We start from the raw sequence: 17,641 nt of genomic DNA, 5'->3' as shown, positions 1-17,641 counted from the left end.
TGAATTTGGTCTATTCCTCTTGAAGTAATTTACACCTACTAAAACTTAACTAGAAATAGTAGCATAAAGCACAGACCTTAGAGCAGGGTGGCTGCCATCAGGGGGCTGTACGTGCATCAGCGTGCTGGTCCAGTGGCGCTGCCTTGCCTGGGGAAATGAACGCGCTCGAAAGAAAACTCCAGGAGAAGGTAGGATGAACGAAATAGTACCTGGCACTTACCTCGTCTTGGAATTTCAGCAATGGAATCATTTTAGTACTTTTAAAACATTACTAACCAGAGCTTTTGATAAAAACCATTTAATATTACCATTGAAACTTACACATGCCAAAACAAATGAATATACATTGACATGGTGCTGATTTATAAACAAATATACACATTTTGCACTGCAAAACAAAGCACTTAAATATACAATCCTCTGGATGCAGTTAAATAACTAAAGTAAAAGGTCTGAAATATCTTTAACAACAAATGTAAGTAAATAGCCATTAAAAAGGTGTATTTTGAATGTTACAAATACTTGCATGCCAGTGCACCAAATAAAAGATGGCACATGATTTGAAACCAGGTCAAACACATTGAATAGACTCAGTCTGCCTAAATAAAGTTGAGTGTTAAGAGTAACCTAAATTTTTGTACAGTCTTACAGTTGTAAAGTATAATTAGTAAAACTAAAGTAGCTTTTAGATGTGATACTTTCAATAGTTAAATTTTCAGCTATTTCACTTTATAACCTTTTATGCATGTGGCCTGTGGAATATGATCCTGACAGATTAATAGAAAATTTAGGGTGATGAAGAGTGAGCATCTTAAATTATAATTTTATACATTTGAGGAAATAATTTGGCATCTTTAATATTAAATACATTTGTAAGTCTGTATGCAATTCAAATAAGCTGGTTGCAAAATTAAGCAGGTTCTAAAATTAAAACTGCAAGGGAGGATCAGGGAGGCAGTTGTGCCAACTTAAGAGCTTGACCATTGTTAAAATCAACAGCCTCAGCCTGCTCTGCAGCACTTGCTGTTGGCATCATCCTTCTCTGAAAGGAGAAGGGAAACCTATCTAACCTGCATCTCATCGGCTCCTAGAACAAAACACTCAGTGTGCTGCAGGGGTTTTAGGAAGAATACAGGGTCTCCAATACTCCGAGAGAAAATTCAGCACTGCCCCTTTGGCTTAACTATGACACTGGCCCCACTAAGCCTGAGGCTGTTTAAAGCTTTATCTTTTCTTTAGGCTTGAGTATCCTGAAAAGTCATACAAGTCAGTCAAGATATCTTTCTCAAAGAAAACAAATTCAGACTTAGAAAATTCTGAGAGTTCACATTGATACTTTACCAATACATCATTGCAGGACATCCACAAATCCCCCAAATAGTTAAAAGCAGCCTCTTTTTAAGCACCCTGCCTACTATCCAGGAAAATAAGCCGAGGCTGGTGTTACTGCAGCTTTTGGTGATGGTTGGGCTTTTGTTGCTAAGTAGGGTTTCAGATACTCTGTAGAACAGCAGAAACAAGATTCTGTTCTTAGAACCATAAATGTAAATACCCTTTAAGCACATTTCAAACAAAGTCTTGTTTTAATATTTCCATACATACCTGAGTTCAGTGTATTTTGACTAAGCCCTCTTAAAGGAATGCTGTCATCTTTTTTCTTGAAATACTTTGATTCCAGCCCCAAATTATCACCACTAGAAATAAAAAGGCTAATTAAAATTTAAAACAAATGTCATTAGTTAGCAGTACATCAACAAGTGTGGATACAGACTCATGCAGAAAAATCAAATTGAAGTGGAACTACTGCACTCCTGTGAACTCCTATTTAAAGGTAAACTATTACCAAATAAGAACAGTCTAGAACTATTTCTTTTTCCTCAACTGACCCATCACCTGATGGTCTTTGATCTGTCACCAGGAGGGACAATGAACTTCTATTCCTTGAGACCCACTCCTGCAAGCACAGCTCTTTGTTATCTACAAGCCATGCTGAGTGACCAGTTCAGTCTATCACAACAACTTGATGGAGAAAGGCAGATCACACAACTAGCCTGGTACTGGAAAGGTTCTGCTCAGTTCCAGACACACGTAAGAAGACAAATGGTTTTATAAAAAGATTAAAAAAAAAAAAACAAAAAACAACAACATCAACATCAACAACAAAACCCACCACCACCACTAAAAATGCAATAGATGACACTTACTTCTCCTTATTTGCTGGATGGCTACTTGCAGCAGCCACCGTCTGAACACTGGAACATGGATTCATTTTAGAAAGCTGTGTGTTACACTGCACCTGCAGAAACAGAAGAGCTGGAGGTGAGAGCTACACCAGGCACGATGGTTCACCCGTACCTGTATTCAGAGACAACTTTTTGGGGATGAATATTCCTGTTCTTTGCACAGCACTTCTGCGCAGCAAAGCACACAAGAATAAGCGTCCTAGAAACAAGCATTAGCTATAACATAACCAATACTGACAATGGTTAAGACAGGAAATTTAAGAGTACTAGGGTATACAGTAAATATTTATGCATTTTGAGAAATAAAACACAAAGCTTTGTTATTTTGTGCCATCCCATTCTTAACCAAAGAGAAAAGTCAAAGTGCCTGCCTTTGGTACTGGATATTGTGAACTGACGGTTCTGTTGTGCGCTGGTTCCCCCAAGTTCTGGAAGGCATACAGGGGAGAAAGGGGATGATTGATTCCTGGGCTGGGAAAGGATGGTCGGTCGGGCTGTAAGAGAAACAGAACATGTCCATAAAGGAGAAAAACAATTATTGAAGTAATTGTTTGTATATATCTGAGATTCCAAAATTAACAGGTAGCCGCAATCACAAAGCAAACACTCACTTGAGTCTTCCGGATGGGAAGAAAACATCCCTTCTCCAGGACCCACTTTGTAAGGAAAACTTGTCACTTTTTATTAGTTAGATGAGTTGAGCACTCAGCTAACAAGCTCATAATAAGCTACACACCCTATAATTGCTGAATACAGTAAATGTATCCAGCTATACATCAGAGACCTCTTTGCACAAATATGCCCTTCCGCTGCGCAAAAAGCAGCTCATTGATTGCTGAGTGGCAACGGACATCTGTACACACTGGGACAACAACGAACTAATAAGCTATGGTATTTATCAAAAATAGTAGGTGATATGTGTCTTACCCCTCATTTTCATGTTTCTAAATAGCACTAATAAGAGTATTCAAATAGTACGTTTTTTGCAATCCTATACAAAGATAATCAGCACGCAAGTTAACCTCACAACACAAAAATGCCGCCTTGTTTTTTCCCCCCTTCACCCTGCACCTCATCTTTTCCAAGCTGATTTTGCATTGTTTTGTGTATTTTAATAAATGACAGCTTAGAAAATTGTCACTTTGAATGCCAAGGCATCAAGTAGCACCCATCAGGGTATTTAGTTATTAAAAAAAGAAAAACAAACACTAAAAAACCTAAACAGAAAAAAACAAGCACACACCAAAACCCAAACCAGCACACCCACCTGAAACTATAGGGCTCTAAGAGGATGAAAGCACTTTCCCTTTTTTCTGCAGAGGCCCTGTGTTTCAGGACATAATGACTACATGACAGCCACGGTGTTTACAGCTGCATCTTACCAAGCCGTGAGGTGACAGGACACTCCTAACAGCACCATGCGTCGGGGCAGAAGGCTCCAGCTTCTTGGCCATCTGAATTTCATTCAGCTGTTTGTTTAACCATGTGATAACTGAAGAGAGAAGAAAGCGGTTGAGTCACCTCCTACCTCTTATAAGCCATTTAAAACAGCAAGTAGCCCTTCCTCAAAAAAAGTGACAACTTGGAGGACTATTTTTCCTCCTTAAGCTCAAGCATGACTACAAGTCCTTGTCTTATGAAAAGCCTTCATGTTCAGAGCTTCTTCCACCCTGCAGACGATTCCCGCCGCGCCTCCAGAGTTACTCCCCACACACACCACCCCAAGCCCCACATGCAACGAAATGGTCTCCACCCGCAGCTCTAGGCTGCCATAGAGCCGCTACAGACAGAAGCTTGTTTTCCATAATCACAGCTCTTTACAGAGAAAGAGCACAGGTAAAGCAGTGTTGTTGCTTCCCTTAATTTTCAGCAGCAGCTACTTCACTGTCTTTTTACAGAGAGAGAAATGAAATCAGACACACCTACCGTTTTCATTGGTTTTCAGTAGCTGCTTACTTTCTTCTAGCTTTTGTATTGTTGTTTCCAGCTGTTCTTGCAGCTTGCAAACCTGCAATATTCCCATAATAATTATAACACCATCAGGAGCTGCTACTAATTACAAACTGAAGAAAAATTGTAGCATCGGTAAATAAAAAGGGTCTATGAAGTTGTTCCAAAATTATTTAGAGAAGTTTCAACTCAGGTTTTTACAAAAGCAGTATGATAATCCTTTTAAAAAAAGCCTTACTTTTAGGTAGAGTTTTAACAAGATGACAGTCAGAAACTTCTCCAACCTTAATTCTTCTATGATTAAATAACGCAAAGACTTTAAGCAGGGGAACATACTTAATGGAAAACATTCACGCTGTTCCTGTTCTCACCTCCTTCACCAAGCTGCACATGACTGTGCCCTGTACAGCGCGACAATTCATCCATCATATCGCTCTGTACTGCTAACAATACAATTTTACTTTTTTCTATATGGATAGATGGCGTTTACAAACCAGTTTAATATGAAAAAAAACGAGAAGCTGATTACACATTTGAACGAACATGTTAAGAATACAGTACTTTCTATTCCACAGAAAGATTTAAGACCTCGTTGCTGTATTAAAACTCACAAACCCCACTACACTGAACACAACAGCATTTACCAGACAGGGGGTTCACCCATCACAATACCTCCTGCTCTTTCATTCGCAGAGATTGTCCTGTCTCCTGCAATTCTCTCTGCTCTTTTTGAAGTCTCTCCTCTTTTTCTGCCAATAGCTTTTCCTGTTGAATTGTTACTGTATTTTTCAATTTTAATTTACTCATTAGAGTTTTCAAATCTCCTTGTAGCTTCTTGATAATTTCATTAGCCTATTAAAAAAAAAAATCAGATATTCTCAAAACAAAGAAACACCTAGAAATAAGGAAGACATTTCATGAGGACAACAGCACATTCAAACAAACCTTAAGAAGTTCAGCCGACAGCGACTTAATTGTTGTCTCCAGCTTTTCAATATGACTTTGTTTTTTCTCTGTACTTTCTTCCAGTATCACCTTTAAAAGAATATAAAAAATATTGTAATAAAGATATAAGACATTGCTTATGATTTCAAGTACAAGCTCAATAATTCTTTGGGAACTAATTCTTACAAGAAATTCAGTCCTTGCTTTTCAGTCAAATTACAGATATCAATCCATCCATTTTTTGGTTTACTAAAAGTACCACTGACTTTACTCCAGTACCACAGTATTAAAGCAGCAGTGAGCCGTGTCAAACTGGATCCAGTATACTTTAGATCCTATAATTTACAATCTTTAACTACATTTGAAAGCTTACTTGCTGTATTCATAAAAACCGGCCAGCTGCTCATCTATAGGGACTACAATTAAGAAGGTTCTACAGAGCTTCACAGAAAATTATTTTGAAACTTGAAGGAACCTTTTGTTCTTGTGTCGCATCTAATACTTCTTTTGTTCTGATAACTAGCTGATCTTTATCTTTGATCTCTTGTTCCAGAACCGCAACCCGTGTCTGTAGCTGATTAATGAGCTTCTCTTTTTCATGACATTCAGCATCCAGAGTAGTGTTCTCCCGACGCAGCGACAGCACCTCCTGCTTTGTTCTTTGACACTCCTAGAATGTTGGGAAGGAGTTTTATTTTATTATTTTTAAGAAAACCTCTAATAGTAACTCAAACAGATATATCTAAATAGCAATCATAGTGTGGGATGAAGAGGAGCTGAACAAACTTAATATGCTATATTTCCTATTACATGCATAGGAGGGAAGTGTTAATAATTTAAAAATAGTAGGTGTGGTTATGGAAATTAATAAGCCATACATCCTCTATTCCAGAAAGCTTTGCTTTCAGTTCTCTGACTGTGGAGTCTCCTTTGTATCTCCTTTCTGTTAGATCTTTATTGATGACCTCGAGTTCCGAGAGTCTGTTCTGCAACTGTTGAATACTCTTCTGATGCAGATTTTCTAATTCCTTTTTCTGTTGTTCATGCTGTTGCTGGTACTGAGCTTGTGCCTATGAGAAGCAAAGAAACTAAGTAGTCATCTAATAAATCTGAAAATTCAGCCAAGAAACTATTCGCATATAAGAATACTGTTAATTTTTTCCCGTTGTCATACCTGGAGAGCTCTTTCCTTCTCATTTGTCAGCTCCTGTGTGTGTTTGTTCGTTAGAGCAGTAGTGTAGGATGTCCATTCATTTTTCAGTTTGTCTAGTTCTCGGCTCTTCTCTGACAAGTTCTGTTAAAGTTGGACAAAGCATATGGAGTTTTAAAAATTCAAGCATTTCAGTCAATACTGAATGATTCTTTACTATTATTTCTTTAAAAGGACATGGAAAGTCTAAATTTCAACATCAGATGCCAAAATATCTATTAATTCTGTAAAGAGGAAAGTACGGCACCAAGCAGCTAGAGAGCGCATTTCTGACACTGTGGAAAAAACAATCTTCATTTCCAACTGTATTTTCTTCCAACCACTATTTAAGAGTGAAAAGCCAGTCTGCTCATGCTCCCTACCCTTGTAACAGAACCTAGCAGGGAATTGAAAAACAAAAAAGTTCTTAAGCAGCATATTTTCCTCTTTTTGATTTGTAACTCTGCATTCCAACTCAGCAAACACATTCCAGTAACTCCAGCTGGAAGTGCAAAGATGAGGTAAACAAGTATTCCATTCCAAAAAAGCTCCATAATAGTTTTGATGGATCTTTTTTCTGTTTCACGACAGTTAAAAAGTAACCTTGATAGTTCTAGAATTTGACACAAACACAAATGTGAAGTCATTACTGGGCTGACTGCAAAAAATCAAGCAGCAGCAGAATAACATGAAGTCCAAGACTTCTGATTTATCTATCATTGTTTCACAATTTTTCCAAATCTAAGGATTTCCAACCATTCACAGAATACGTGGAGTATATTTATCTTCACACTAACATATATTTAGTGTATAATTTGTGTGTGCATATACAGACAGACCTCTGTACAAAACACAGTAAAATTCTGGTTTAGTACTTTAACAACTAAATTTTATTATCCAGTAGCACGTTTACTCTTTCTGAAGAAAAGCTCCAGCAGAGAACTTCCACTCATTCCCAAGTTAATTCCCCTGGCTAGGCAGCAGCTAAACCAACCCATCCACAAGAAGGCACATTTGGCACAGACTAAAAGAAATGCAACTGACAACAGGAAAGTTAAAAATGTGCATTACCTGCTGAGTGTAGCTCAGTTGTCTGCTAAGATTCTCTTCAGTTTTTCTAAGCTTTTCTTCCAACATCATTTTGTCTTCCTATGTACAAATTGACATCAAGTCAAATCCTTAGCTCTCAAATTACAAATACTATTATATTTACCTTCCATTTTATCAGCATACCCTGCCTAAGCAACCACATACCCATTACATTTGTAGAAAAAAACATCTTCTGAAGTAATCATATTCAATAAGATACAATTAATAAATTTAAAAGAAAAGGCATTAACTCACAAGGTAAAAACCCTGAGTTAAATTCTTAGTATTTCCTTATAGAAACTTGTTATCATAAAGACTTGCTTAAAAATGAATTGCATGAACAAGAAATCAACTGAAACACTGTAAATTTATTTTATTAAAAAGGCTTATTAGGTGGTTATAAACATGACAGCAAAGTAGAAAAGACATAAATCAACAGACAACAGGCAAACTATGAGACCATTCATTTCTCATTAAATAAAACCTAGCATGCTACCAACTGCATCAACATTACAATTTTGTTTGCTATTTATAGCTACTAGCCCTTTGAAGTCCATAAAGCCTTAGAATCACATACACACGCAAGCTTTCCTAAACCCAACCGCAGAACAAAGAGATGGAAAGCTGACGGTATTTTATTTTGCAGCTGATCTGACAATCAGCTCAAGGCTCTAAAGCACAAGACGCTGGAGCATTTACACAACAGCTGCGTTCTATGTGCACTGCATGTGTGACGTCTGATTTTCTGCCAGGTCAAATTACAGCACTTGGTTGAACATGCACGTCATATTTTCATTGCCAGAGTGACAGTAACAATTCACTTTTATAACATGCAAATAACTGCATGCAATTACATATGCAAGATAAAATAAAAACTAAACCAGAGCATACAATTTGGTACATACTTCTGAAGTGTAAGAGTGAAAAAAAATGCTTAAATACACATAGCATCAAGGCCTAGTTGCAGCTATGACAAACCTTCGTCTTACCTTAAGGCATTTCAAACAGCTGGCTAAAAACTTCTTTATTTCTGCATCATTTCCTGGTAGGAATTTTAGAGAGAGATGGGTAAGATGTTTAAAAGGGTTGGTCTCCACTACATTTAAAGAGACAGGTGTGTGATCGAGAACAGGTGCTGAAGAAACTAACTGCAACAAAAACCTAGAGAAAATACAAAAAATTAACAAGTGTTTAACATATTTCTTTTCCTGAAAGTACCCGTAGATCCTATAAGCCATTTTCAAATAAAATATATTTTTATAGGTGCAATAAGTCTGTCCAGTTTTTGTTTGAAAAAGAACTACAAAAATCAATACTTGTGTTGTTGTTAATATTACAAATAAATATCAACTGAAATGTTTGCACCTTATTACAAGAAATAGACAAAACTAATCAGTTTGTTTATTTGTAAAGTTTTCAGATCCAAAACTTGCTTTTATGTTTCCTGCAACCTAGTAAAACCCATAGCCGCCAAGACATACCTCAGGAGATGGCCTGCCTACCAGAGCAGAGAAGGGACTCTGGGCAGGGCTTTCCTCAGCCACCCACACCAACGAAAACAACATGTGAAAAGGCCACTACGGGAAAGAATGGACCTCATGGTCCCCCACTCATGTCTCAATATCTAAACCCCGAAATTTAAAAAAATCCTTGTCAGAATGCCTTGTAACTCTACCTTCTCCTGTGAAACAGAACGATTCATACCTCGGTCCACCAAACTCAGATTAGCTCTCTAGCATTAAACTCACAAAAACCAACAACGGCCTAGTGCTGCATCCTTGCACATCTGCTCGGGTGGGAGCTTGACAGCTTCAACTCAGACGGGAACACTACTACTAGACATCAATTCCACCGCTCAGTCCTCCCAAGTTTTGTTAGTAACATCCACCAACTCATATTTAGACGTGTCCAGGGGAAGGTTAATTCTCCTTGTTCTGCTGACTCTTCTCAGTCTGAGCAGCTGACAAGTATTTTAAGAACACAGAGAAATACGACACTCAGTTATTACCTACCTTGGGATATCTTTGTTCTGTTCCTGAATGCATTGCTGAAGCAGGTCTATAAATTTTTGTGGGAAAGCAGAGAAGTCCACCAAGAGACCCTGCTGGGATTTTAAACTATACAAACAGAGTGGAAAAAATATATCAGAGAGTAATTTATTTCCTATAAAATATTCTGTTTACACCAGTAGAAAGAAGTAATTCTGATCATGCCATTAAAGTTCACTGGTATGTTATTTTCAGTCCTGAACACAGGATAAATGTGATCATGTCTTAGATAACCACCACCAGAGGCTATTTTTGATTTCAAGAGTTCCTGCAAATGAGCTGCGCTACGGAAAAAAATCAGTTACTGTGGCAGAACAAATGTGCTCCTTTGAGTAGACAACGTCCTTACAGCACAGAGTGGTAAAGTCACTGGATGAGAGCACATGGAACAAGCAAAGGACAAGGGGAGACTCAACCGCTAACATGACTTTATCTACTTGTTTATTTAACTGCATGCCTTCACCATAGACACAAACTCGAAACCAGAAACAGACATTCAGCAGTATTTGCACAAAGTCACAACTTGTATAGCAAAACACTTCTTCTGCACTTCTGTTTTACAAACACTATTTTACCTTTTGATTCACACACTGATCACGTATCTTTAAAAAAAAAAAATATAACAAACAAATAAAACTCTCAAACAACAAAGGAGAAAACCGAACTGTTCATGCCTGGTGCCCAAATGTGACGATCAAATTCTGAGCAAGTCAAGTGAGACCCACAGTACAATTAGTATGCAAGAAACCTCTAAGACAAAGGCTCAGGTCTGTGAATCCATGCCCATGCAAACAGACTTTCCTCTTGCAATTATTCCGTGAAATAGCTCACACACATACAATAGTAAGAAGTAGTTACGATAAACAGAAGATGCAAGCAGTAATGTGAACTGTGGTACTGTAGCTATGTAGGAAGCGTAATATCAGGGTTCTGTCATTCATCTGGATAATGTGAACCAATCGCTTTCCCATACTTGGCTGTTTCACCAACTGGTCAAAGAGAACAACACGACCAAAATACTGACAAAACTCCACAAGTGAATAATGCCAAAACCTAAATTTTAAGACAGACCACTCTAAGCTAAAAATATTCCTTCACATCTTTTGCCATTTAGAAATGTTTCACAGATAAAACATTATTGTTTCACTTGCCTTTGAAAGTCCTCCTCAGATATGACAAGGTTATAAAGGAAAAAAGGATCAGTATCATCAGTCAATCGAACAGCTAAATCCTGAAAAAACAGACATTTAAATATGATTAAAAATACTACAAACCACTCGGTAGGATTGTTTAAATATTGTAAAGCAATATTGCAAACAGTATTTACTATTTTTTTAAACCAAAAATAAGATAGACTTGTGGTGACTAATTCAGAAGGTGGAAACCATTAACATTTGATACAACTTCAAATATTACAGTGGGGAACGGACCACAAACACATCATTCTCATAACTGGAAGTTTTTTCAGAGCACACTGCTCCTACAAGTTTGAGAAAACACCTTCTGAAAAGTTTATGTATTTGAATGCAGACCTTCACAAAGCAAACAAAATGGATACAGATGAAGTCCAGTAAACTCATAAGGAAAATTGCAGCATTATGCAGCTTAGCTTATGCCAAACACCTGATCTGTTGGGCCCAGGCACCTGTTCTCTATAAGGAGACTCACACCTGTGTGATGAATGTAACATTCCCCAGGAGAGAGGAAAAAAGCACAGACCCGACACAGCTCTTCCTGTATCACTGAAGCGTGACCATAGCACATGTACACACACAGAACTGAAACGAGTTTCAGTAACTCAGATACCAGTAACACTAACAAAGCGCTCAGTTGGAGATGTGTAAACAAGCACAGAGATTTACATGTACAGCTCAGCTTATGCTAAAGCTGACACCAGCCCAAAACAGTGGGGTTGGTGACGATACGACTGCCTGCTCGGTTTGATGTCCCGCTGACCGATCCAAGCCTTTGAGGTTAGCTTTACAGACTGATCACTCGCTGAAGTACCCAACTGACTTCCAGGCTCCTGCTGACAGGGGCTGCCACTTGTACACAGCTCTGAACTGAACTGCTGCTTCAACTGTTGTCACTGTCACAGTCAGCAGAATTATTGCTCGTTAACAGGAGGACTTGGCAAAGACAACTGCTACCCTACAATCTTAAATAAGAGTTCAATATATTTAAAGCAAGACTGCTCTTAAGCTCTGACTTGGGTTCCTCTGAGGGTCTCCAGATACTTTTAATTTGCAAGTTTACTAAGACTCATGAACAGCCAAACTAAAAGAGAGGACTAAAAAGGCTAGAAAAAACCCAACCATAACAAACCAAATAAACTATTCAAGAAAACATATGAAAAATAAGGTCAAGTGACAAAAATAATAAAATCCTATTTTGCTTTTCCTTTGTCTGTGTCCTCATATACAATGAAATTCAGATAACACCCAATGAATGACACAAATATAATTAATCCACAAACCTTTTTATGAACAGGATTAGAAATTGACAGTAGCTCAATATTCACTCGAACATTTAATCTCCTGTGTAGAAAAAGATGAAACTTAGTACCAAATCAAAACATTCTCCGGATAACAATATATATATATATATAGTGTCCTCTCTATACATAGCATACTACACATAGCATGTTATATAGAGAGAACACTATATATATATATAGTATAATAATTGCCAAATTACAGGAATCAGATGACATTTAGAAAACAAAAGCTTAGGCACAAATATGAAGAAAAGTTCCTGCTGCCAACTTCTACGAAGACACCTGCAGGCCCCGGTTTCAGTTATCACCACAGCTCCTCAGCCAGCTCAGGGTTTTCTATTGTCATTCACCAAACTTTAAATAACAAGGCAGAAGTTTTGAAACTTTATCCAGAAACCAGAACCTTTGGAAAAGCCTGCTGAAACTTTTGCTGATCATTTACACAGCGCTACCTTGTCTTCATTTACCTACTGAGTGACCCGAGAGGCCGCCTGTGTTACAGCGCACACCAGTGCCCCCTGTGCCTCCCGACACGGGCCAGACACAGCAGCCCTGACACCTGCACACACGAATCCAGACAGGTCCTATATTGCCGAAATTCACGGTAATTTGGACAGATACTTCACACAAGCCGTTGCTGGGCTTTACCGAACACCAGCGCTCAGCCAGGCGTACCCGGGTGCGCCCGCACCGGCTTATCCCAGGGCAGAACCCGACGGGCATGGCCGTGCGGGCAGCACGCAGGGAGCTGCAGAGCGGCAAGAGGCCGCGCTGAGGCCGGCTGCTGACCGGGGGAGGAGAGGGCGGCGGTGGTGGGACGGGCCCGCCCGCGGGGCAATGGCCGCGGCCCGGGAGCCGCGCAGCCGGCAGCCCGGCCGGGCGGGCGGCGCTGACAGGGCCAGCGGGCTGAGGCCGAGCCCCGGCCCTCCCGCCGCCCGCAGAGCACAGGCGTTCGGCCCCAACCCCTGGACCTTTCCTAATGCCACTGCGTGTTTCCTCGGCCCCAGTCCCCCGGCACGGCGCTCGCAGGAGCCGCTCCAGCCCCCAGCTCCAGCGCGGCTGCCACCGAGCCCCCTTCCCCTCTTCAACCCCGAGGGATCGTCGCAAGCGGCCCCCAAACGAGAGCAAGGCCGCTCCGCTCAGCGCCGCACAACGCAAAGAAACGGGAGGAAGAAAGAGCCGTTCGGCAGCCCTTCTCATAAACAACGCAATAAAGTTCCCCCGCAGCCGCTGAGGAGAGCGAGCCGGCGCCCGCCGCGCCGCTCAAGCGGCCCCTCACCTCTCCTCGCAGCCCTGGCACCTCACTTGCACGCACACCGGCCGGTTGAACAGACTCTCCGCCGCCATCTTACCCTTCGAGTTTGCCGCCGCGGTCCCGCGGAGGAGGAGCCGCAACATGGAGCGGGGCGGCGAGCGCGGGGGCTGCTGGGACGGCGATGGCGGCGCCGCAGGGGAGCCCGGTGCCGGGGCGATGCGCCTACTTCGTGGAGAGGAAGAAGCGCTTCTGCAGGATGATCCCGGCTCCGGGGAGGCGCTTCTGCGGGGAGCACGGGCAGCGGGAGGTACTGCGCCGTGCTCTGGCTGGGGAGGGTTCGCGGGGGCCCGGAACCCGGGCTGTGTCCCTGCGTGTGTAGGGCCGGCAGGTCAGCTCAGCTCAGCTCACCTCAGCAGTAACACCGCCATTACAGCCGTGGTTTGTTCCTGTAGGATCCATTTAAGTATGAAATCCTTGTCTCAGTATCTCCATTCCGGTTAATCTAGCTACCTCAGAAGAGATGTTTTATAAAACCCAGATGTCCCTCGAGAGCTTTTCTAAAACAGAAACACTGAACACATTCTAAAGTATTGCCTAAAACTTGTCCTTTATAACTAGGAAGGAAATGACAGAAAAAGAATTCCGTGCCCTCTTGATCCAAAACAGTAAGTATATGTAAATACTTTTCCTATTCTTTGTTAGCATTCCCATGATAAATGCTGTTCCCTACTTTTTTTTTCCCTTTGGATTTTAGCACTGTATATGAAGACCAACTACAAAAACACTTAACAAAATGTAATTCGAGAGAGAAGCCAAAGCCGGTAAGTGCAGCATAAACTCAGCGCTACTTCCTCTCAGATATAAGACCAAAACGTTGCAGCTCCGCACAGGATCTGTTGTGAGCTGGAACAGCAGTCTCAGCAAGCACGCCAGCGAGGACAGTGTGGAAGCTGGACAAGTGCCTGCTGAAATGCAGTTCGCATTCTGCTCTCCTCATCTTCCCTGTCCCCTCTCACTGTAGTTCAGTACGACTTTTCAGTTCTAGTGACGAATGAAAATGCTGAGTTATTTTTTCTCACAAAGTTTCCCCCAGAATAGTCTGTCACAATGCCGTTCGTTTAGAGGCTTGGTGAGCGATCGTCCTTGGACAGCAAAGCGAGCAGGGAGGCTGTGGGCGTTTGCAGCCCCAGCCGGCCGCCCGCGTGTCGGGCCCGCAGCGCCGTGGACAGCCAGGCTGCAGCCCGCGCTGGGGGAGGTGGGGGATGTCTCAACACAACCTTGACATGGACTCTGGCTTCAGCCTAGTAAGCACTGACAGCTCAACTCCTGTGAGCACGTTCAGTCTTGTCAAACTGTGTCAGAACAGTCAGCTGGGGATTAAGGATCAGGCTATAGGAAAAAAATACTTGGAATATCTTATTTTGCACTGGCTTCCTATTGCTATGTACCTTATGATAAAAACAGTGAAGAATTTAGATGTTTGCTTCCCGGTCAATAACAGATTCCTTTATTTTGATTTTTAAAGGTCTACTTTGTTCAAGACATTAATGCAGGTTTAAAAGATGTAGCAGAAATACCGGAAAAACAAGTGAGTACATTTATCTGTTCTAAAGCTCAGGCCCTACATAACATGTTCCAACTGATCATATGACTAAAGAACTAACAAAAAGGTCTTGAATTTATGACAGGTTTTTTTTTCCTTAAAAGGTACCTATCTCTTCTCTGTCCAAAGAAGAGCTGGAGAACTTAATTATCAAGTTGAAAAAAGCAAGTAATGGTGAGCTTACTTAATACTGAAAATAAGATGTTTTGAATTTAATTGATTAAATATTTCACTGTTATTTGTGTTGTTAGAGATCTGCGAAAAAGCGAGACATTCGGCACTGAGCACATCTTAAGTAATAATCATCAAGATGCAGGCAGTCCTCTGATAGTTAAATACTACTCAGAAGAACAAACTAGATTGAGAGAATGATAAACCACTGATCTTTTGTTCATAAAGCTGATTTCCTTTTATGTTGTTTGTTTCCCACTCAAATATTACTACAGATAACAATACAGCTCTGTTACAAACATGCGATGATAGATTTATGCCCCCATCAGACTGTTTTGTTGGTGCTACACAGTGTGAGCTCACGTCCGACCACTGTAAGGTGTGTGTTGCACAACCAGAAACTGTTGAAACTGGAAACATGTACCTAAAAGTTTTGCATTTGTGTGCAGGCCTAGAACTTCACCTTAAGGAACAAATACTGTCCCACCAGGCTTTACAGGAAGCCTTAAATGACCCAAAGAATGGGGAATCTGCTTTCAAACACCTGAAACAACAGGTATGGTCACTGCTTTACTAATAGCTGTAGATGTTTTCAAGCATGTGGAATTCTGCTGCTGGAAGTTCTAGCAACTGGGGGTGCGTAATGCTGGTCACTTCGTACAGACCAAATCTGATATGCTTTATAACTATGCCCTTCAAATAACAGCACATATATAACTTTTGAGTGGCTGCTTTGTTAAGTCTTAGTACCAAAGGTTTATTAAGGATGCTGAAATAAGTTACAAGTTGTGTGCTGTTCTTCTGAATTTTTACTTATTTTATAGTAATTCATAATAAATATGAGCTACAAAAGGTAAAATGTATTACCTAAGAAGTGAAAGGAACTTTTTACTTTTTCTGTAAGAGTTGGTCCTAGATTGCTTGGTTGTGTAACAGATGCATAAAAAGAATTAGAGAGCCTGAGTTTACCTTCTGCCTTTTTTAATGTATATTGAACAGAAGGAATTTTAAGAGAGATGGGCTTTATACTGTATTAAAAGAGAAAGTTTTAAAAGAAAAAAGCTTTAAGAAAAATGAGAAATGTTTGTTTTCTGTACTTTCTTCCCATGCTCTGCTTTCCTTTGTCTTACAAAATGTGTAAATGCAGCAGAGAGGGCTCTGCAGGCACTGATACTTCACAGAAAGTCCAGTAGAATCCCCATATTTTGGATGGCTACTTTGAGAATCAGCAGAGAACACTATTCTCATCTGTACCTGATCCCAAAAATCCATTCAAAAAACTTCTGGCTGGAGTTCTGTGAGCAGCGAAGAAGGGCATGGTAATGCTGATTAGGCAGAATTTATAATCCTTTTCCTCTGTACACACAAGATCTTTTCCTAAATCCCACATGGAAGGGAAGACTTGAAAAAGTCTTCTGCAGTTGGGTGAAGTAATCATTTTTCTATCAGGCAGTATGATACACAGCGTATATATTTGCTTGGTTTGCAAATAATCTTCTGATGTTTGTAGGCTTCTATTCTAGGTAACATGGAAAAATTACATTTACTTGGCCCAGGAAGATGTTTTGTTGAGTTTGGAGCCGGGCGAGGAAAGCTGTCTCATTGGGTTGATGTTGCTTTACAGAATGCTGAAAATGTTCAGTTTTTGCTCGTGGAAAGGGCAACTACAAGATTCAAGGTAAGAGAAGGTATTGTCTAATTAGTGTTTTTAAACTGTTGTCATTGAAGCTGTTAGCATTTGCTTTTTATCTTCAAAAATAACATAAAGTCTTTTGAAACGCTCAAAGTGTGATTGCCTACATTCAGTACTTTGATAGCAAATTTATAAGAAAAGAATCCTGGTGTCTAATGTTGGAAATGTGCAGATGTTGACTTGACAGGAAAGAAGTCTGGCATTAATACCTGGAGCAAGATTATAATTAGTAGTGGCCAGCCCTACTTAATGACCTTGTTCTGTTTACACAGGTGGATGGAAAACATAAAAGGAGAGATTCTGTATTTGAAAGGCTTCAAGTTGATATTCAACACTTATGTTTAAGTAAGTTCCTTCTTGGCTTGTGTAATTCTGAAATAGGGGCTTAATTTTAGATTTTTGAATACTGGAGTTCAAATCAATTTGTAGGTAGCATGCTTAAATATACCTGGTTCTGAAGACTATTATCAATGGTGGCTTGGACACATTAATGCTGTTTGTATAAACATATATCTATATTAAATGAGGACTTAAAATGTTCTGCTTTTTATACACCTATAAGACATCATTATAGGTGAGAAATACCAAAACAAAAACATTGGGAAGATTTTCTAGAACTTGCAGGATTACACACCTTTGTATTGTTTGTTTTAGATGCGTGGAATGAAGCAAGTCATGCACATCATTGATGTGCTGTGCATGTCAACACTGTAGAATTTGTGGGGACACCTGTCAAGAGGGGCCTTAAAGTCATATTTACATTTCATAGGCAGTTTAGAATGGCTGAAATGGTTAAACAGCTAAATGTAACTATCTTAGCATAATGCAAAATCCTGTATTTCTAATACTTTATTTTAATAAAAAGGAGAAGTATTTATATTGCTATTTAGCTGGAACTGATCTCTGGGCCATAGATAATTCTGCTAAGGAAAACCAATCCAGTGTTCCTGGTAATCAT

General features: G+C 40.1%; 2 protein-coding genes across 3 annotated transcripts in view; one reads left to right on the top strand and one right to left on the bottom strand.

Annotated features, from left to right (window-relative positions):
* Positions 1-282: 282 nt before the first annotated feature.
* On the bottom strand, positions 283-13,359 carry SASS6 (SAS-6 centriolar assembly protein). The gene is made up of 17 exons (XM_005498765.3): positions 13,241-13,359; positions 11,941-12,001; positions 10,616-10,695; positions 9,429-9,533; positions 8,406-8,577; positions 7,399-7,476; positions 6,313-6,432; positions 6,017-6,208; positions 5,614-5,808; positions 5,139-5,228; positions 4,866-5,045; positions 4,170-4,251; positions 3,626-3,735; positions 2,615-2,737; positions 2,205-2,296; positions 1,603-1,694; positions 283-1,500 (listed from the first exon to the last, which is right to left on the bottom strand). Exons 1-17 carry the CDS (start codon positions 13,357-13,359, stop codon positions 1,415-1,417), a joined length of 1,977 nt encoding a protein of 658 aa, XP_005498822.2. The 3' UTR covers positions 283-1,414.
* The window catches only part of TRMT13 (tRNA methyltransferase 13 homolog), a 7,041-nt gene continuing 2,732 nt past the window's right edge, over positions 13,333-17,641 (top strand). For both annotated transcript variants that reach the window (XM_065072569.1, XM_065072568.1), the window contains exons 1-8: positions 13,333-13,523; positions 13,835-13,881; positions 13,971-14,037; positions 14,742-14,804; positions 14,924-14,993; positions 15,440-15,546; positions 16,501-16,668; positions 16,956-17,028. In XM_065072569.1, coding sequence (XP_064928641.1) covers positions 13,398-13,523; positions 13,835-13,881; positions 13,971-14,037; positions 14,742-14,804; positions 14,924-14,993; positions 15,440-15,546; positions 16,501-16,668; positions 16,956-17,028 — 721 coding nt within the window. In that variant the 5' untranslated portion in view covers positions 13,333-13,397. The remainder of the gene's footprint in view (positions 13,524-13,834; positions 13,882-13,970; positions 14,038-14,741; positions 14,805-14,923; positions 14,994-15,439; positions 15,547-16,500; positions 16,669-16,955; positions 17,029-17,641) is intronic.

This window comes from Columba livia, chromosome 8, assembly GCF_036013475.1.
Source record: "Columba livia isolate bColLiv1 breed racing homer chromosome 8, bColLiv1.pat.W.v2, whole genome shotgun sequence".
In the NCBI taxonomy this organism is placed as follows: Eukaryota; Metazoa; Chordata; class Aves; order Columbiformes; family Columbidae; genus Columba; species Columba livia.
Note: the sequence above shows the minus strand (reverse complement) of the source record. Positions and strands in the feature narration are given on the sequence as shown.

Bases quoted from the DNA above. Each gene is read 5' to 3' on its own strand.
- SASS6 (XM_005498765.3), bottom strand. From the start codon at position 13,359: ATGTTGCGGCTCCTCCTCCGCGGGACCGCGGCGGCAAACTCGAAGGGT. The intron at 12,002-13,240 runs GTGAGGGGCCGC...TTTTCTACACAG, and splicing joins TGCCAGGGCTGCGAGGAGAG to GAGATTAAATGTTCGAGTGA. The intron at 4,252-4,865 runs GTATTGTGATGG...GGAATATTGCAG, and splicing joins TGCGAATGAAAGAGCAGGAG to GTTTGCAAGCTGCAAGAACA.